Below are 22,346 nucleotides of genomic sequence, written 5' to 3'. Positions count from 1 at the left end.
GAGTCTGAGGAACTGATAACAGGGTGTCTAAAGTCTATATTAACTCAATGGACTAGTGAATGCCACTTACCTTCAATTTGTAAACATTAAAATTACTTTTCATGTCAATAATTGCTTAAATGTTTTGAGTTACTTAAAGTAACTCAAGAGTTGTTTAGGTGATAAGTTTTAAAGCTTTTGTCCATTTATTACATAAATAAAGATAACTAAAGCCTTTGCAGCCAACTGATATAAGTATATTTTTTGGCCATTTTGACTACATACTGAATTCCTCATTCTAATTAAAGTAGTATGTTTGCGAATTTCATTTGTACATCTAAAATAACATTAAAGTACATACAAATAATATTGGTAAGTTGTTAAATAATGTTCATAAGATATTACTGAAGGTTTTAATTATTTATTTATCACATTAAAAAATAATATTTTACAATAAAACCCATTTGAATTTATAAATTATTGCGAAACATTATACTTTTTTCTAACCAACACTCTTCACAAACAACAACACTTTTAGTATGTAAACAGTGATTTTTAAAGTATGAGAGAATACCAAAGATACTTCATTTCTTGGTACATTTATGGGAAGTAAAAGTTTTTTTTTAAATAAAAACATAAATTAACTGAAAAATGTAACAAAAAATTAATTACTATGTTTTAAAAAACATAACAAAAACAACTTAAGTACACTTTAAATGCTAATTATAAATTATAATATCAACAGTAAATGCAAGTGTGCAACATTTATATAAAGCCTACTAAATACACAGAGTTGCTGACATTTTTATCCAATGTATATGTAATTGCCATCATCAATAGCAGGAGTTTAAACGACACAGTGCAACACTTGTATGAAACCTTCAAGAGCTCTTATACAGCACTCCTGTTAAAATTAACAAGTATGAAATATTTAAATCTCTGAAATGTTGTAATTTTACTGTGAACCCAAAAGTAACAAACACAAAGAAACAACACTCAATAATACTTACTAATGCACAAAAAGAACAACTTCTATTGTTTGAAGATTGACTTATTTTTCTTTGAACACTAACAATGTTATAGTTAAACCATCTATATACATGAATACTTCCAATAAAAAAAAAAAATTACTAAAATTGTAATTAAATTTCTTCTGGAGTTTATATAATTGTGAAAACACATAGAATCATAAAAACCAATGAGACTTTTTATTCAACTGGAAAAATAAATGTTAAAATTCCTGTTCATAAATTGTATTTAAAAAAAAAAAAAAAAAGTAAAACTGAGCTTACAAGTGTATTCACTTAAACACCAAGTTACCAATAATTTTGATTATGGCTTTGAGTTAACACACACAATAAGGTTGACATTTAGATAAAATTCCCTTTAAAAATTACATAATTTGCTTGAAATAAATTGTTATATTTTATAAAGTGTCTTTACTAAACATCTTAGTTGTACAAACAAAAATTAAACAATTCACTCATGATGCAGGCAGTTAAATGTATACTAAAAGCATTCACAAAAACTGTTTTGCTTACAACATTTGTAGTCTTCTAGACTCTTAACATTAGTAAACAACTGAAGAGAATGGTAAATTATACAATAACCATATAACAATTATGAGTCATCAAGCATGAGTCAGCAAAAACCAACTACACTGATAAAATGACTTGAAAATTTTGTCATTGTTTAGTTGATTTTTTGTTAAGACATGTGCTGTAAAATTTACTAAAAAATGTAAAACCTTTTTATCAAGATTTTTTTTTTTTTTCTCAAAGTACTTACATTTTTGTAACGTTTTCTGCCACAAGAACTTTAATGGTTAAAGTGTGTGTAAAATATTTACATTTTCAATGAAAATCCTTAGTATTTTCTTTTTTGTTCCTTTATGAGTTAGTTTTCACATATTAGAACAATTTACCAGCTTATAAGTGTAGTAGTAATGAATGCATGACTACTGTGAAAGTAGGACAGTCATGGAGAAACTGATTTGTTGGAATTCAAGAGCTATGTTGCCGTGGAGATTAGAACTTGAAAGAGGATGGCCAACATCAGAAACAATTCTTCTACCAGAAAATAAGAAACCCCTGTATTGTGTTCTTGTCAATAAGCATTCTGACAAAGAGAATCACTCTCCTTAGGAAACTGGGAGAAAATATTTCTTACACTGCAAGACAGTCATTGCAAGTACAAGACTCCATACATATGATGAGTATGAAGTTTTCCCATAAGTATTTTGAAGCATTCCACATCACTAAAATTACATACACAAAAAAGGGTCCACAAATGTTTCGACTTCAATGACCTATATCACAGGTTGTAGTATTTCAGCTACCTTATATACATTTGCTAATAATCACCTTATTTCACTTATGTAACCTTCCTCAAGTCGATCAGACTTGTAGTACTCGAATGTAACCTGGTGTTTGAAACAAAGGCTCTCTTTTTCTCAGTAAGACGAAACAACACTTTTATGATATATTTTAAGAAATCAGTGGTTACCACTCATACTGGCAACAAAGAATAAATCCTTCTACCTAATCAAACAACTTCTCAAAGACAATATAAAGTAGTGCAATGAAAGGAGTAAGAAATACGCTCATTCCGTATTATTTGGTGGGAAAAAAATTCTTTATATGAATATAAGAATGAACTTTGTATGATATACATTTTCATATCTATTTTTAAGATGTTTTTTAATATTAGTTATTTTGTACTTAAATTATGTGTTCTACAAGTTACAGCAGAAAAGTTTAATTAAGTACTTTTTAATAAATCTTAATTTTAAGTAATGTATTTGTGTAATATGTAAAATATTTTGACCTAACAATTATCATTCAAATATTTATTCAGATAAGCCTTAAAAAGGTTAACAGATAACAAATTAAGTTATTTTCAAAATTCTTAAACTTGTTACACTCAACCAGACTTCCCCAAAATTATTATTTTTACACACCATACTTTTCCAATTTTTTTTTTATAAAGAATAGTTCATTTCTTATATTCAAAAATAAAAATGAACAAAATAACTTTTTTAATTGTTGTATGTATAAAAACAACTATTGAAATTTTACGTCAATGTTAAACTTCATTTTTCTAAATTGACATTAATTAAAAAAACAAAATCATGATAAAAAGTGCAAAACTGAACAATACCACAAAAGATTGCAAAATTTCATGCTGTGATAATTTGAAACACATCACTTAGCACCAAAATAACTTTGAATTTGATGTCTTTACCATTATTAAATATTTAAAACTCATTTTGTTTTATCGTAAATGTAAAATGTTTGAGATAAATACAGTTGAGATTGATTATAAGGTGTCTGATGCTTCATTTGCTTTTCGAGCTTCATCTAATATTTCTTTGGCACCTTTTTCGAGCAGATAATTAGCAAGATCAAGTCCAAGTTCGAATGCTTTGCCTGCCAGTTTTTGGTTAAGGTGTGGTACAACTATTCCACAAAATTCTTTGAGTTCTTTCTGAAAGGGAAAAAAAACCCAAAAAACATACATGTTATATGTGCAATTGGAAATATATAAATATTGTGCTTCATTTTGTACAATATTTTATTTTTATTTATTATCGTTATACTTTTCAATTAATTTTTTTTGCTTTGGTTGACCAACTGCTCATTATCAGAAGTTCTGTTTTTAAAAGTATCACTTTTGTTGAAAGAAATAACCAAATATGTCTTAAACTAAAAATTTTTTGCACTACATATTATGCATTACAAGATGTATAGCCTGTTATGTATAACCACTGACCTGTACCTTATTACCTGAGACAAGAAAGAAAATTAAATCTTGAGCTCAAGAGATACACATCTAATTTAAGACAAACAAAACTAAATATGTGTGAGCAGCAAAAGAAACACCCAAACAAAATTGAATATCAAAATATTATAATAATTTTTCAGAACTGTCTTTTTTTCTTATGTTAACAAATCATTTTATTTTAAAGTCTTAGTACACCAGGTTTTTAAAATACAAAAAATATAAGTTATTAGAAATTGTCTAACAGAACATATAGGAGACAAATATGTACTTTTCCTTTTTCTTATGGTTATTTTAAATATATATTCAAAATCTTTAAAATGCTGACAAAAAATAAATGTATATTTAAAATATCATGCCAGTGAAAATAAGAAATGACAGTCTAAAGATACATAACTTTAAAATGTTATTAAAATGCTGAATTAACAATATGAAGTATAAACTTCAAACTGAATAATTTTTTAAAAATATGCTTCATATATATTTATGGCCATGGAAGCCCTCTAGTGTAAACACAAGTTTTTCATTTATGAAAATTTTGAACTATTAGAATACTAATAATGTTACAAAATAAAATACCTCCTGACCATCACTTGGTTCATTGTCTTTTTCTTGGATAGAAACATCAGTCTCAAGGCAATGCATAACTGCTTTAGAACCATCTAAACTAAAGACACCACCTTGTAAAGAGAGCTGAAAATAGTAGAAAAAAATGTTATATGTATATATATGTAATGTTTTTAAGTTCAGTTGCATTTCTTTTTTTTGCTCAAGTTTAAAAAGTTTAAGTTCACAACTAAAACTGTAGCCCTATTATTGCTACAATTAATACTAAAATACAATTTAAGTTAATTCAGGTCATCATTTAATATTCATGTAATACTATTACACAGTCAGAAATAAACTCTTGTCATAAACTGTGTAGTAAATAATTTATCTATATGAAGCCACTGTGGTATTTTTGAGGTATTTTTCATTATTTACAGTGCTTCAAGGAATAAGAAATATATACCAGTAACAGCATGTATAACTATTATGATGAAATATTATGCAAGAATATGTTAATGCACTGATGATGCCTGACCACGAAAGAGGCTGTACTGAAGTCAATAGTGAAAATTAAAAGTTTATATTATTCTCAGACTGAAAATGACAACAAAGAAAAGGTCATGAGAATGTTTATGTAAACATCATTAGAGACTGGATATGAGAAAGATATACACAGACAGTTGTTGACATAGCACAGAGAAAGTTACAAGAAATGTTTACAACAACTTGGATAAAACTTCCAAAATAAGGAGTAAGTTGGAACATTTAAAGTAGGACTGATGTTCAGAAGATGTAGATAGATACATGAAAACAGACAGCTGAGTTATTGTCTCCTTCTTATGGCCAATTTTAAAGTATTTTTGTTTTTGGTTCTCACAGAATTATAATTAGCTGCAAAAATTGCCCAATGAAGTGACAGGTTTACTCCCAGATAGGCATGTAATCTAATTGGGAAATTGAAAGGATACCAAAGATAATTGGTATAAAAATCCATGTTTCAGGCTGGAAAGTCAGTTGAAAATAGAGTTCTGCAACAGAACCCTAAGAGCCAGAGTTCTGCAAAAAGTCTGCTACAAGTAACAGTTAATTGTTGAGTAGTTGAAAATTGAATTTAGAGCTGCCAAGAGACCTGCTGCCAGTGTCTTCCTTGCAAGGTCCAGAGTGTGTCTGACTCAAGCATCATGCAAGTAACCAATGCTACTTCTCCTAGATTGAAGAACATAACTTGAAGTTGATGTTAAACACAGTTACTGAAAAGTATCATTGACTGAGCCTAGGTTTAGTAACAGCTGAATAGAGTTACTGAATTGAATAAGGGATTGGAAAGTAGTGTAAATTTATCCAGAAATTGTTATATTAAACACTGAAGTGTATTCTGAGCCTCAGCCTCACTCAATTATTTATTCTAACCAAAAACTTCGAGTTAGGGACTTGTGTGTTCCACTTGTAACTACATTTCTCAATTTAATATAAATTTGAGTGACTGATAGTAAAGTGAAGGTTCAATCAATTAACCCACATGACTTGCCTGTTATGCATAAAAATTATTATATTTTATGGAAATTCACAATGGGAGTTAATAAGCAAATTAAACACCATACAAAACTTATCACTTGAATTCAAAATATTTTTCTCCAATATGTAAATAAAATTATGTTGCACTTAATAGGAACAGAATTTTTATACCTTTCCTTTTTAAGACAAGAATAAACACCAACTGGCACACTACATCCACCTTCTAACTTCTTGAGAAAGGATCTTTCTGCTATACACTGTAGGACTGTGTCTCTGTCTGTTAACGGTGCCACAATATCCAAAATATCTCTATCATTGGCACGAACTTCAACAGCCAAAGCTCCCTGACCCACTGCATGCATACAATCCTCAGGAGGAAGAGTCTGAAATGATGTTAATAAATAAGTTATGTTGTGTTTTGTAAATGACACAGGTGTTGTATTTGTCTGTGTAATTTTTTGCATAGAATGAATTTTACTGTGGTACTCAGATTTTGGATGAATTCAGTGTTTACTCGCATTTTTTTTTTTCAAATGTTATTTCTTCACCAATTTCTGAAATGAAAGGTGTGCAGCAGTATAGTGTTTTATTGTTGGTTATTTCCAAGAAGGATGTGCTACTGAAACACAACATAGCTTCACTTAATCACCTGAAATTAGCAAGTTAGACAAGTTGTGCATTAATAATAACTTCAAGGAGCCAGAACATCATCAGTGCAATGTGAGAATTAAGAACTAAAACATACCTTTTCTATATTAGATGAATGACACTAACACAAAAGTAGTTTATTTTAATACAACCAACTAGTTAGGTCATGACACATTATAGTGAAAGATTTCATAATTTAGTTACCTAGATTACTTGTACAGTTTCCATATTCATGTTCAGTGACTTGGAATCTAACACAAACAGCATTTATACCATACTTCATGGATAAACATATTCCTGCATGTCCAAATGTAGAACTTGTACTATAAACAAACCTTACTTCCCCAGAATTATGTTTATTGTAGCCAAGGAATTGTCTGATAAACCATTTCCTTACAGATATGTAATGCTAAAGCTGGCAAAGTATTGTTATGAGATATATTTTTAATGTTATAAATTAAATGCTACTTTGAGGGAACTGTGGGTTCTAATGATGACATTAAGATACTAGAATTTAACTGTCTGCTTGTTTGTTTTGAATAAACTAAAAACTATGCAATGAGCTGTCAGTTCTCTGCCAACCAGAGGCATCAAAATCCAGTTTCTTGAGGTGTGAGTCCACAAACACACCACTGTAACAGTGTTGTAGGACTTTTGAAACTAGATTATAAATATGGTATTTCATAAAACACCATTAGATTAGTTAAAGAGTAAGTTGAAAGACAGTCAAGAATATAGTTAAAGGATAGAGTTATTTGAAGACACAGAGTAAACCAGTCAGTCTTAACAATTGTGGTTACTTTCTACAAGTTAATTGTTTTACATTAATTAAAGTTATTTTAATGTAGGTCTACAATAGTTTTGGGCAGGAAACAAGTATCCAACTTTATGGAAATGTTAAAGGCTGAAATAAAGTGATTTATTATTGTCAAGTGGACTGGATGTTTAATTATTTTCATAAGATAATTCTAAAGAACCAATCAACAAAATAACAATGACATAATAGAATAATTTATATCAAAGGCAGTTGCTTATAAAAACAAAGTAATATTGATATTCTATAACACATTTTTATATTGAGCAAGTTGTAAACAATATATAAAAATATTACCAGTCTTATAGCAGTGTTTTATCATACCAGTTACCCTGGACTAGTAGTGGTTTTAACCCAATTTCACACATCACAGATTTGGATATTTTCTGATCAGATAGTAGACATAGATACACATATTGAAAATGAGCCACCATTCCATTATGGTATAGCATTAAAGTGGTTACTTTTTAAGAGTTTTTTTTAAATATTTAATAACGATATGCAGATCTGCATGAGTGAATAACGATTACAGCCCCTTAAACATGCGAGTGTGTGATATTTATGCAAACTGAATAAAAGCTGTCTTATGGCTACCAATGCCCACACTTTATAATATCAGATAAATATTACAATGTTTAGAAGCCAGCAAAAAGCACCAGTGAGTTAGACAATACAATGCCTGCTACATGCAATGCACATATAATTAAACCCATGCATGTATAACATTGTGAGATTATCAGGTGATGGGAATGCTTATCTGATGAATAACATCTGAACAGATACATGTTCCATCTTCACTATACAGTGTGAAGTATTACAACATCTTCAGAATCAACAGCATTTCAGTTAAGACTGAATTTGTGAGAGAACAGGCCTGAAAAGCTCTTGTATTTAACGAATTACTTTGTATTAACCTACAGTAAAACAAAAAGTACAACAAATCTTCATTCACAACAATGTACCCCATACTTGATTCTTTTAAGAGTAACATATTTAAAATCTTTATCATTCACACTGATATGTTCTTCACATAATCACCCTCAATGGTATATGTATATAATACACTTGTATTTAACATTTCTGATATAAAATGAGAATACTTATCACATATTGTAGGCAAAATGTCTTCTGAAAATTTCTACACGCACATAATGCAACTGTAGTAATTAGCACATCCAACACACTAGTGTATTACAGTTTCATAGTGCAAAGTGCAACTGCATTTCTAATACCATAGAAAAATTCATATGAAAACTTACTAAATGTATAAATAGTCTATTTTATGAATAAAAGGTAAAAACAATTACATTTTATTTAAAGGAACACAGCAAATATTCAATTTTGAAGTACAAAAACTACCTATATTGTAAAAAAAAATAAATATTTGACAGAATTCAGACTGGTTAAGATGATTTAAACTTTGGTCAATGAAAGTAAAATAAACAACCACATGCAAATTAGCCTTCTATGATTCAAATATAGATATTATCATTGTATAAGCATTTAAATTAATGACATAATAAGCTTTCTAAGTGTTGTATCATACACTTAAGTGTATGTCTGAATGCAGGAATAGTATCATTCAGTAATACGTACAGCAGATATTCGATCTCTCCATCCCATTCTCTGTAAACCTGCACTAGCAAGAATTATAGCACTGTAGGTATTGTTTTCATCTAATTTTTTTAGTCTTGTATTTAGGTTTCCTCTCTTTGTAAACAGTTAAGAAAGTTGTAGAGTTTCATTTCAAACACCATTTTCCTCTCTTGTTCATTTATGAGGCCAAATATTGTAATTTATAATTTTGAAAGATTTCAGCTAAATTACAACATGTCTTAGAATTATTCATAATTATGTAACAAGATATTTCTCATAAATGAAACATGACCACTTATTCAGATAAACCCTTTGTTTAATGACACACATCAATGTTGTTGTTTTTCTACTTTGTGCAAAGCTACTCAGGGGTTATTTAAACTAGCTGTCCATAATTTTGAAGTGACAAACTAAAAGAGAGAAGGTAGTCAAAACCACCCACCATCATCTCTTTGGTTACTCTTTCACTACCAAATAGTGGACTGACATTCACATTATATATCCTCATGGATTAAGAAGTAAGCATGTTCGGGGATGTGGTTCAAACCCACAAGTCTCAGATTGCAAGTCAAGTGCCCTAACCACCTGGCAATGCCAGGCTCATATGTTAGTAAAATAATATAGAAAGCAAAAATTAATAAATTTGTGATAATATAACAGACAAATAGTATGACAGTAAAACAACCGTTTATTTTACATTAATCCATTTCTATGATGTAACTGTAAATTAAAAGACAATAATGCCAAATACTAGATAATTTTTTTAACTTATGCTTTTCTGCATATATCAAAACAAAGATGCTGTGTTTGTGTTTTTTTTGGGTTTTTTTTTCTATATAGCTAATACAAAAGGATACAATATTCTGGAATAGAAGATGAGGGTAACGACGTCGCAATTGGGCAATCCTTCGGAGAGAGCTTGTCCCAATTACACTAGTTAGAAAATTATACAAATTGCTTTACATATACAAATCAATACACAAAACATGAAAATTTAACTATACTCCATGAAAGTGAAATGTTTTCTTTCCATAAAGTTCCATAATTAATTCAGCATTACTTACACTATTAATTTTAAAAATACTTTAGTTTCAAGAAAGTGTTTACTTGCACGATTGAGACTGTAAAAATAATCAATGACGTTTCCTAATTATTATTAGAAAATTTCTTTTTCTCTCAAATATTTTCTAATATAAAATTAGAATTTCTAAGTTTCTTGACAATTTCTATTCTTTTAAAATTAAATAATCTTTTCCTTGTTTTTCAGTAACAGAATTTAATTTAGTTTTCTCACAAATTCACTGTAGTTAAGGCTTTATTCCTTAAACAGGACCAAAATCCTTCTCTTTTAGTAAAGATTCAACTTTATTTGAGGCATCATAAAAATAAATTTCAAATTTCCAATTGAATTCATATATATCTTCTGCCAGTTGTATTTATCACATATTTATGGGAGTATTTGTCATTTCTTCTCCATTTTCTTGTAGTATGATTTTTTTTTCTTATTTTCAACCTCTTATAAATCTATATTTTTATTTGTAATAATTTTCCTTCTTCTCTCTAGATTTCGTGTTTCTAATTGTTTGTGAACCACATTTTCTTTTGTTTCTAATTTTCTCCACTTCTTCTGTGAATTTCATCTTTTCATTTTCCATTCTGATTTCCAGAGCTTCAATTTTAATCCTTACTTTAACTTTTCTATATATAATCTAATTTCCACTTGCTTTGCTTCATTTGAGATACCTTCATTAACTTTTCATGAAGTCTGAGGGGTATTAATGGGAGATCCTGTTGAATTGTATTCTTCCATAACTTACTTAATTTTTCAGCATCAGACCTTTATCAAAATGCAAATTTTCCTTCTTACAAAAACTCAGTGCTGTTTAGATCCCACAAAATACCATCAAATTATTTTTCATTTAATATAAACCTATAATACTTGTTATTAACTGTAACTTTTGTCATGCATTCTATCAATTCTTCTTTTTCCACATCTTTTTATCAAAATTTACTTCTCAAAGAAATCCTCAAATATTTTTTCCCACTTATTATTGAATCCTTTAAGTTAATTTCTTCTTTGCCTTTTGGAGGCACCATTTTGAGTAATTCTATCTTTAAATCTGGTCTAGCTTATGGAAAATATAAGTAGCTTATTATAGTTATATTTAGTTGAAAAGAGATATTCAAATATTTTTATTATAGATTTTTTGGAGAAAACTATATCTTGAAGAATGATTTTTGAATCCAAGAAACCAGTAGAAGAATATTTCAATGTTTTGTTATTCATATCTACAAAGGGAACTTATTTGTGTTTGGGTTATTATATATACAAGTAAATATTGGTTTTCCCCCAAATAAATGTTATATCTTTGCTTCTTTCCAACAAAAATGAATAAGAAAATTGTTTAAAGTTAACATTTTCTTGAACTCACCTCACAAAAAAACTTTCATCATGACTTTTAGCTTGCTACTAGCCTTAATACTTCCATATATCTCTGCATTCTAACATGCAATAGGAGTGTGACATTAACTCTATTGTAATTAGCACCCTCTCTAATCTCATAGCTGTTAACCATTTCAGTGTTGTTCAGATGATACCAAACCACACAGGAAATGGGAAGAATGAGTGGGGAATGTGAGAGAAGGTATCTTATTAGAAAAACATTTTCAATTTAAGAAAATATTAACTTTTGATATATCTTTCCTCCTTTCACAAAAAAACTAAAATCCCTTATTGAACAGGTGGATGGCCAGTGAGCAAATAATGTCCCTTGAGAAAACAGCTAAAGGAAAACCATGGAGTATGAAAAGAAACTAAAACCAACACTTTTTTGGAGACTGCACCACTTCTAAACCAGGTACACTCTTTTCCTTTTATTAATTTGTCACTAAAGGAGCAGAAACAAAAGAGGAACCCCAAGAAAAGTTACATCAGCAAATTCCACAATTCTACTCTCAACTGAGTGGTATTGTGCATACTCAGGAGAAAGAGCTTCCAGTACTCTACTAGAAGAAGGAGCAAAAAAAATGCTTTGGAGAGTCAAGAGGACTACAACACCAGAAAAAAGTGCAATGGGTAACCATGATACGCTATTTTAAAAAGCAAAGCAATCACAATGATGGAATCAATCAACCACCACCTGGTGGCATCCAGAATTATACATTAGGTCCATGGTTGGAAAAGCCTTAAACATTATGGATCAAAAGATGAGCAGTCATCTCTGTATGCTTTACTCATGTTTTAATGGACCATGAGTTTATGGTCTGGGACAAATATATTTATGAAGCAAAAGACTGCAAGGTATACCTTCAAGCAGTCCTGCAAACCACCCCATCTCAATGATGGGTGTAATATAACTTGGATATGTGGTATGATATTATATTTTGAAAGGATGGAAATCACCATGACAATGTCAATTAACCAATACTTGGCAGCATCTGGAAGTACACATCAGGTCTGCAGTTGGAACTGTCTCAACATCAGAATCATCAAGCATGGTTCATGATCACAGGTCGTAGAGTGCAGATTTAAGACTAAGTATACCAGGTCAAGCAGCACTCACCAAAAAGCAGCATCCAAATATGAGATAAAGGCCTTTGCAAAGAAAATAAAAATGAACATAGTACTTACTGCCCACAGAGAAACAGTTACAGTACTAATGATGTCTTCAAGTGAAGATGGAAACCTGCAGTCAGAGACATAGTAAGATGATGGATCTGATGGGAAAAAAACAAAAACAATCATCAGGAAAAAGGAAAGAAAATGCTAGGGGAATTAACTGGTGAATATAACCTGGAAGAATAATGGGGCAAGGGTCAAAGGAGAGGTGAGGATTTCACAGAAGAAACAAATGAATTCCAGAAACATTTAAGACAGCAGTATGTGTCAAACCATCAAAAATCCTTGAATGGACAAAGGAGGGAATGGAAAAAGGTGTGAAGGTAGAAGTATCCTCTCAATCAGCTGAAGTTTTGGGCATAAAGAAACAATCAGGGAAGAGAAGAACATAAGAACTCTGAAAATAAAAATGCAGCAAACATCAATTATGAACATACCAGAATGACAACATTTACATGCAAATGAGAGCAGGAATAACAGTTAAAGGAAAGGTGGTATAACAAACACAAACATAAAAGATACAATGATGAAGGATAAATAGTTGCATGGAGGACCAAATTGAGGTGCTAATCAGGAGGGGAAGCGGAGTGGGGAGGATGGGGAAATACAAAACTGCAAAGATAAGACTGGCAACTGAACAACCAAAGCATATTCAAAAAAACCAAAATGTGACAGATAATGCTACCCTACAGTCCACAACAGAGAAAACTGAAAGGCCCCATTCCAAAGCCAAGGCAAAAGGGACAATATGTGGGGAACTGTAGGATGGAAGGCACTATATCCTCTTAAGGCAGACCAGCAGTGCTGCCATGTAAGTTGGTAAACCATCAGACCACCAGAGAAGGAAACTGGGGATGTAGAACTGAGGTGTCTTGTGAGGAGGCAAGAATCAGCAAGATACCCATATAACAGTAAAAATGAAAGACCATGAAATTATATGGGCTACAAGTGGGATCCTGAGGAGAAGAGAAGGCAACTTAATTATTAGACAAAGGGAGGAGATGAATAGAAGCAGAGAACCACACTTATTGAAATAACCTTCAAAACCCATGGATTGATCCTAATAACTTTTATACAGGACAAGTTGAAGTCTAGTTCACACCAACCTGAAAAATATGGTCATATTAAGATGACTAAGGTAGAAAATAATTGAATTATCAGCATCAAATCTCCAAAAAGGAAGATGTGACACTAAGCACCGAGTCCATAAAAGGGAGGTCAGGATAATGATAAACAAAGACATGATCATCCACAGCACCTAAGGGTTGAGGCATACGGACCACAGAATGCAAATGCTCTTTAAAATGACTCGCATAAGACCCACCATGAGGAGTAAGTGGAAAAACTAAATAATGACCCAAAGGCTCATCCCTAAGAGAAGTAGGGACAGAACATGGAAAGTTGGAGATAAAGACAGAACGTATCATACATGAATAATCAAACCCAGAAAAGGAGAAAAAGGTTTCAGGAAGTCCCTTGGAAGTGCACATGACTGACAGGCATATTCAGGAAGAGAGATAAGGCTGTACAAATCATAAACTTCCCAATCACTGAAAACCTGGATAGAACAATCTTCAGTTTATTCCAACTGTTGCATGCAGCTGTTCAACTCTCAAAAGACCAGATCCACAACCTTATGAGCCAAAAATTGTGGTTTGAACCCATTGGATGATGTTGGTAATCCCACTGCCATAGTAGCAACTGTTGCAGTCATGACTACCCAAAACTGTGAGTGTACAACTCATGAAATTGAAAAAGAAGATACACAAGTTGTAACACTTCACAAATGAAGAAAAAAAAGGTAAATAACAATGCAACTAAAGCAGAAAAGACCTGTGGATAAGTGAATCAAACCATGAGTGAAAACATATCTATTCAAGAAGAATACTAATCAAGAAGTGGTTAACCTTATCACCACTGGTACCATTTACTGCACAAGACATAATGTTTTAGTGCCTTACATTCAAAATTTTATTAAACTACTTTTTAATGTTATACCAATTAGTATAGCTTAAACTTTTAACTGAGAATGCATATTTTAATAATATACAAGTTTTAAGTTCCTAATTATATACAGAAATATAAAAAAATCCCAAATTTCCCCAAATATGATACACAACATATTTTTTTTGGATATCTTGTCTTCTCTGTTTTATCCACCATCCCTCCAGTATCTAAAATATTAAATGTAAATTACTCACTATAAAACTGTTATTGCTCAGACAAACCATACATTTTATAGCCATCAGTTTGGTTTGGTTACAAAGCCATTGAATAGAAAATCAGACCCTTCCTGCCACACCCACCTGTTACATTCTCTCTTATTTAATGCACTACTACTATTAGTATAAAAAAGTAGTTTTAATTGTCATTGATAATCTACACCAAAAAAGAATACTTTATTTCTTGTTTTTCATGTTTATTCTTTATTTATTATTAAAAAGTAACTTAAATGTAAAAATAGAGATACTTTTAGGTTAGTTAAGATAAGGTAAAACAATAATAATAGAATACAAATATTTCACAAATCATGCATTTGAGCAGCTCAGAGTAACTTGTAGGTTATGTAAATAGATAGCAATAACATGAGCTGTATGTTCCTTAAATGACTTGCAATTTACAATGGCACAAATAGTAGTTATACATGGTTCAAAGAGGTAATATCACAATCAAATTTAATTCTAGAGGTTTACCGCTACTAAGGATAAACAAATACAGTTTCGTGTCACATTTGAAATCATTCTAGAGAAAAAAAAGGATAATTTCGATTTATTTCAATCTTGGTTTTGATGTTTATGAGTTTGGTCAAATTAACCAATTGCATATAAAATTCGGGTAGACAAAATATGAAATTTTATGGAAAAACATTTCAAATGTACTGAGGAAGTTTTCAGGGATCACACAAATGAAATTTATGATTTTTTTTATAATGAAGAAAAGCACTTTTTATTTTAACATGAAAATCACTTTTCACACACACTATTCAAAACAAATAATCAATATATTCAATGACAAATGTTGTTTAGTTTATTAAAAACTACTAAAAATATGATTTGTTTTTTGTATGTGAAAGACGCTGTTTACTGAAAGATCAAATATTGTGAATATATACACATTATATAAAGATTAGTAGCACCAAATATAGAAAGAGCTTGAACAAGTACAGAGAGGCCAAATTGACTGACCATATGTTGAGAAAGTTAACATCTGCAAGATTAAGGTTAATTGATTGATTGATTGATTTAGTGTTTTATGGCACAAAGCAGCGAGGCTATCTGCGCCAGACATTCGGTAAAAATGTAAAAAAAAAAATAAATCAATAAATGTAGTAATAGACATAAATGGAAATGAAGGTAAAACAAAAAAGTATAAAACCAATGTTGACACCTAGTCTACAATGTTAAGATAGAAGGCAGAGTATAAGAAGTTGTAAGGTATTTACTCTAGCAAAAAGGTAATGATCATAACCCGCCAGGAAGACTAACAGGTAAGTTCAAGAACCACCGTCAGTCACCTGAAGTTGGTCTTTCCAGTCCTGGTTCCGGGTTATGTGTCATAGCAACCAGTATCAAAATGTAATAGAATAGAAGTTTTAAAAGATACATAGCAAAATTGTAACAATGAGTAGCCAAATGTCCAGTAAAAGATAAAGTCAAGTAAATGGAGTAAAATTTGTAAAAGTAAATGAAGGTAAAACAAAACAGCAATTAAAACAGAAAATGGTGTAAAAACCAATGGTGACATCCAGTCTTCAAAGTTGTAAAATATTTACTCTAGCAAAATGGTAATGATCATAACCCGCCAGGAAGACTAACAGGTAAGTTCAAGAACCACCGTCAATCACCTGAAGTTGGCCTTTCCAGTCCTGGTTCGGGTTATGTGTCATAGCAGCTATTATCAAAATGTAAAAGAATAAAAGTTTTAAAAGACACTCCATAAAATCGTAATAATGAGTAGCCAAATGTCCAGTAAAAGATAAAAGTCAAGTAAATGGAGTAAAATTTGTAAAAGTAATTGAAGATAAAAGCAAACGGCAATTAAAACAGAAAATGGCGTAAAACCAATGTTGACATCCAGTCAACAAAGTTGTAAAGGACTACCTGTAGCAGAATGGTAATGATCATAACCCGCCAGGAAGACAAACAGGTAAGTATAAAAACCACCGTCAGTCACCTGAAGTTGGTCTTTTCAGTCCTGGTTCTGGGTTATGAGTCAATATGGCCAGTACTAAAAAGTAAAGTAGTAAAAGTGTGAAATGATATGCAGTAAAAGTATAATAACAACTCGCCAGGATGACTAATGAGTAGTTCAAACGGATAGTTCAAACAGTAGCGTTAGTCACCTGAAGTTGGCCTTTCCAGTCCTGGTGTCGAGTTATTTAATGTTCTGGCCATTGTCCAATGTCAAATTGAAGGAGAGAGATTAAAACTGTAAAAAGGAACCACAATTAAAAAGGTGTAATGAATAAATATGCAACACTTAAATGAGATTAAAAGATTAATGGCCATTAAAAAATTAAAAACATTATCAAGATGGACAGAGTCACCATCACCAATAACTCTGTCCAATGTTACAGACTGACCCTGGGAAAAAATATGTTTAAAATATTGCCATCGATGGCAAGAAAGTAAAACGTGGCTGATAGTGATTTGAGTGTTACACAAACTACACATTGGTGCATCAGTTCCAGATAAAAGAAAATGATGAGTTAAAAAACTGTGACCAATGCGTAGCCTATTGAGAACAACTTCCTCCTTCCGAACTTTACGGAAGCTAGATGGCCAAAGTCCAATTTTGGGTTTGATTTGAAAAAGTTTGTTGTCGCGTTGCTCACTCCAAGTGGACTGCCAGCTGGCATGGAGCCGAGCCTTGAAGACAACACCATAGTCCATGTACGGAATAGGCATAGGAGTGATGGTGCTGAAGCAGACATATTTAGCTGCCATGTCTGCAAGCTCGTTCCCGCGAATACCAACATGGCCTGGTATCCAGAAAAACTGGATTGAAGTAGCTGCTAATGAGAAATGGGCCAGTCGATTTCGAATATCAGCGAAAATAGGATGTGAGCTAACGTGTAGCGATTCCAAGGCAAGTATAGAACTAAGCGAATCAGTATAAATAGTGCAGTTGGAGTACTGCTCAGCTGCAATATGATCCAGGGCAAGAGATATGGCATACAGTTCAGCAGTGAACACAGAAGCTGTAGAAGGGATTCTGCACGCAACTACTGACCCATAGCAAACCATAGCAGAGCCCACTGAATTACCTGATTTGGAACCATCTGTATAAATGGGAACTGAATGATTGTTTGAAAGATATTCATTGAATAAAAGATGGTACTTCCAATCTGGAGTATCTGCCTTTTTTAGGTGACTGAAAGAAAGGTCACATTTGGGGGCTGTAATAAGCCATGGTGGGATGGGCGACCTGTGGAATCTGCAATGTTATCCAAGGACAGACCCAATTCATCCAATTGCCCGGATGCTAAGGTCAAACGGAGCAATGACAGATCGTCTGTTCTGAAAAGTACTGCCCACCGAGGAAGGAAAACACATTTCCAGGTGGGATGCTTTGGTAAGGAATGAAGTTTCGAAGTATATTGTAAAGATAGTTGCAAACGGCGAAGGTGTAGAGACGGTTCATGAGATTCAATGTATATACTTTGAACTGGAGAGGTACAGAAACCCCCAGTGCAGAGTCGAAGTCCTTGGTGATGAATGGGGTCCAGCATCTTTAAGACCGAGGGTCTGGCAGAGCCATAGACCATTGATCCATAATCGAGTTTCGATCTAATAAGAGCACGATATACCTTTAACATTGAACAGCAATCTGCCCCCCAACTGGTAGAAGAGAGAACATGGAGGATGTTCAGTGCTCTTGTGCATTTGACCCGAAGCTGCTTTAAGTGTGGTATAAAGGTCAGTTTACAATCAAAGATAAGCCCCAAGAACTTGGTCTCCGGGACCACTGGCAGCAAAACTTCACCGATATGAAGTTCAGGATCAGGGTGAATACCCCGTCGACGGCAAAAGTGCATGCATACGGTTTTAGAGAGAGAGAAATTAAAGCCGCTTCGCCAGAGTCCACTTCATTACCCATTGAGGGCAGTTTGTAGTTGCCGCTCAATATATCTCATGTTTGATGACTGACATGAGATGTGAAAGTCGTCGACATACAGCCCATTCGCAACAGTGAGAGGGAGTTGTTCAGTGATGGCATTTATCTTTATACTGAAGAGTGTAACACTCAATACACAGCCTTGAGGGACTCCAAGTTCCTGTACAAAAGAACGGGAAAGTGTCGAACCCACACAAACTTGGAATCTCCTGTCCATTAAAAAATTTTTAATAAACATGGGTAGATGGCCACGTAACCCATATGTATGAAGGTCTCAAGAAAACGCCATACCTCCATGTTGTGTCGTAAGCCTTCTCTATGTCAAAGAATATTGATACAAGATGTTGGCGGTTGAGAAAGGCTTCTCTGATAGATGTTTCAAGATGAATTAGGTGGTCTGTGGTGGAGTGCTGTCGACGGAACCCACACAGGGTGGGCGAGAGGAGGTTGTTTAATTCAAGGAACCAAACAAGACGAGCATTAACCATCCTTTCTAATGTCTTACAGAGACAGCTCGTCAAAGCAATTGGACGGTAGTTTGAAGGAATCTTGGGATCTTTCCCTGGCTTAGAGAAAGGTAAAATAATAGCCTGGCGCCAGGCATCAGGAAAAACATTCTCCTGCCAGATCCGGTTGAAAACAATCAGAAGGACATCAAGAGAAGCAGGAGATAGATGGTGCAGCATGTCATAATGAATATCATCAGGTCCAAGAGACGTACTGGCAGACCGATGAAGGGCCATTTTTAGCTCCACCAGGGTAAAGAGACAATTATAGTCAAAGAAACAGTCAGTTCGAAAGGAAAGAGGTGATCGCTCTGCCTGAGTCTTGATGGCCAGGAAGGTGGAGGAACAAGCAGAAGTGCTAGATACCCGGCAAAAGCTTTCACCTAGAGTGTTAGCAATGTTCGAACATCAGTCACCTCCTGACCATCAGAGAGTAAGATCGAGAGGGGGATAGAATTGTAGTGTCCATTAACCTTTTGAATCCTGTCCCATATGATCTTGGAACTGGTGGTAGAAGATATGCTGGTTGTGAACTTAATCCAAGATTCCTTCTGGCTTTGACGTCTTACCCACCTAGCATGTGCACGGGCCCGTTGGAAAGCAACCCGGTTTGAAAGTGTGGGATATCTACGAAAAGTATCCCAGGCCCGCTTTTGAGCCTTCTGTGCTAAGTGGCAAGCAGGACTCCACCACGGACGAGGATATCGTGGAAAACGTGTCGCGGTTTTAGAAATACACTGAGCAGCTGCATGTGTAATACAGTCAGTTACCGCTGCTACACAGTCGTCTATTGATGGCTGATTTACGATGGCAGGATCAAGTTCTGCGAGAGCAGTGAAAGTGGACCAGTCTGCCTGATCCAGCTTCCACCGGGGCACGCGGGTAGGGTGCCATCGACCACGACCAGTCTCTCTCAAAAGGATTGGAAAATGATCACTGCCTAGTGGATTACTGTTAACCCTTCATGAACAATGGGAGAATAATGAAGGGGAGCAAACTGAGAGATCAATAGCAGTAAAGGACTGACTAGGTGCATGAAAGTAAGTGGAAGAACCAGTATTGAAAAGAGAAAGATTGTGATCAGAGAGCATCCGCTCTACAGATCGGCCCCTCCCATCAATAATAGCACTTCCCCAGAGGGGATGATGTCCATTAAAATCCCCTAGGATTAGAAATGGAGATGGTAACTGTTCAACGAGAGCATCAAGATCTGATTGATCATATGTCTCTCCAGGGGACAGGTACAGAGAACAAACAGTGATGGTATGACCCAAGGAAACACGGATGGCTACAGCCTCCAAGGGTGTGTTGAGTGACAAAGACAGGGTGGGCACGTGTTGATCAACCAACAGTGCCACTCCTCCATGTACTCGACCATCACACAACCTGTCATTTCTGTACAGAGAAAACTGCCGAATGGAGACAGTATCAGCAGTTTTGAGAAATGTTTCTTGTAAAGAAAGACAAACAGGATGGTAGGAAGCAATCAGCGTTTTGATATCATCCAGATAAGAACATAAACCTCGACAGTTCCATTGTATCAAGGTGGCCATTTTTAAGAACGGGTAGATGAAGTGGCTGGAGAACCCTTCGGTTTACGACCACGTCTTTTTTCTTTACTGTCTATAGTCGGAGGAGGTCTATCAACCTCCATGGATCCTGCTCTGGGTTGGGTGGTCAGGCTTTTGTTATTGGAAGGGGAATCCAGTGACTGAGGACACGAACGAATAATTGTTTTGTCTCTTGTGGTGGGAGAAAAAGATGTATCAGAAGAAATGCCTGTATTTGAAACTGAAGGACGTGGATCTTGAGGTTTGTTGGAAGGTATGGGAGGAACAGAGATGGGTCTGGAAGTCGATTCATCAACCTTTTTAACCACGGAGGTCAAAAGGCTTTTCATTTGTTTTGAAAACGATTCTCTTGGAGGCACAGAGAGATCTGTCTGCACTCCCACTGTAGTTGTGGAATGAAGTGCAGCAGCACATGTCGGAGATGGAGTTGTGGACAGCAATTTCCGAGCCTCAGGATAACTAATGTTATGTGTCATTTTCAAGCGCTGCACCTCTTTTTCCTCCAACCATTTTGAGCAAGAATGAAAGTAAGAGGGGTGAGAACCATTGCAGTTTACGCAATGTGGGTTCATGTCACAGTCATAGGCATCGTGGTCCTTGCCTCCACAACGAGCACATGTCAGGGAACCACGACAAGATGTCTTTGAGTGGCCGAATCTCTGACATTGGAAACATCGAAGAGGGTTTGGTACGTATGGCCGAACCCTGCAAATGAGATAACCTGCCTTGATGGTAGCAGGTGCACGTGGTGAAGTAAATGTTAAAACGAGGGTATTTGTTGGCAGTGTAACTCCATCTTTGCGAGTGGAGATGTGCCTCACTGCAGAAACTCCTTGAGTGGAGAGACCAGCGAGAATCTCTGACTCGGGAACGTTCTTCAAATCCCTTTCAACAATAACTCCTCGTGAAGAATTCAAGGTAGCATGGGGTGTAACCTCAATAGGTATATCCCCAATTGCCTTTGAATTCAAGAGGAGTTCACTGTGTTGGGATGTGGATGTTTCAACCAATATGTCACCAGATCGAAGTTTCTTTACTGATTTTGGAGAGCCAGCAAGTCCCTCTAGTCCCTTTTGAAGAAAAAAAGGGGATATTTGTCCTAAAGGTTTTTCCGAAAGAGAATGTAATATAAGAAAATGAGGTACGTGTTACTGATGTTGAAGATTGCTGTTCTGAGTATTCAAGACGTGGTCGCTTACCCGTTGACTGTTTTTTTACAATTTTATTTAAATTTTTAGAGGATCCATAGGAAAAAGAAAAATTTTTGGTACCCACTGACCCCACCCACCATGAAGCCCTACAAGGGGACGCACTACAAAGTCACACAAGGACAATGCAGCAACGCCAGGGTTTCATGAGCACTATACCCAAACACCAGCATCAGGCACAATGTCCACAACATCCGTTGAGAACTTCCAACACTGGTACTTGGTTGACTCTAGCCCAAGTGGACCAGCCGATTGACCCTAGGGGGGCCACCCAAAGGCCGCCCGTCTACAGGAATTCGAGGCCAAAGTGGTGTGTTAGGGTTGGACCCCTCAACCACCAGGATCCTCTCCTCCCCTTCACGGGTTGCTACGCACGGCAAACACGTGGGTGGATGTTTAGATCCCAGAGAAGGTAACCAGATAGAACAGAACCTTCCCTGGGAG

General features: G+C 34.3%; 1 protein-coding gene across 1 annotated transcript in view; it reads right to left on the bottom strand.

Annotated features, from left to right (window-relative positions):
* Positions 1 to 384: 384 nt before the first annotated feature.
* The window catches only part of Hmbs (porphobilinogen deaminase-like protein l(3)02640), a 35,469-nt gene continuing 13,507 nt past the window's right edge, over positions 385 to 22,346 (bottom strand). The window contains exons 5-9 of the mRNA XM_076459805.1: positions 9,739 to 9,814; positions 8,882 to 8,995; positions 5,946 to 6,206; positions 4,339 to 4,569; positions 385 to 3,465 (exon numbers count right to left, since the gene is read on the bottom strand). Coding sequence (XP_076315920.1) covers positions 3,298 to 3,465; positions 4,339 to 4,569; positions 5,946 to 6,206; positions 8,882 to 8,995; positions 9,739 to 9,814 — 850 coding nt within the window. The 3' untranslated portion in view covers positions 385 to 3,297. The remainder of the gene's footprint in view (positions 3,466 to 4,338; positions 4,570 to 5,945; positions 6,207 to 8,881; positions 8,996 to 9,738; positions 9,815 to 22,346) is intronic.

This window comes from Tachypleus tridentatus, chromosome 10 (assembly GCF_004210375.1).
Source record: "Tachypleus tridentatus isolate NWPU-2018 chromosome 10, ASM421037v1, whole genome shotgun sequence".
Classification (NCBI taxonomy): domain Eukaryota; kingdom Metazoa; phylum Arthropoda; class Merostomata; order Xiphosura; family Limulidae; genus Tachypleus; species Tachypleus tridentatus.
This window is presented reverse-complemented; position numbering and strand designations above follow the sequence as displayed.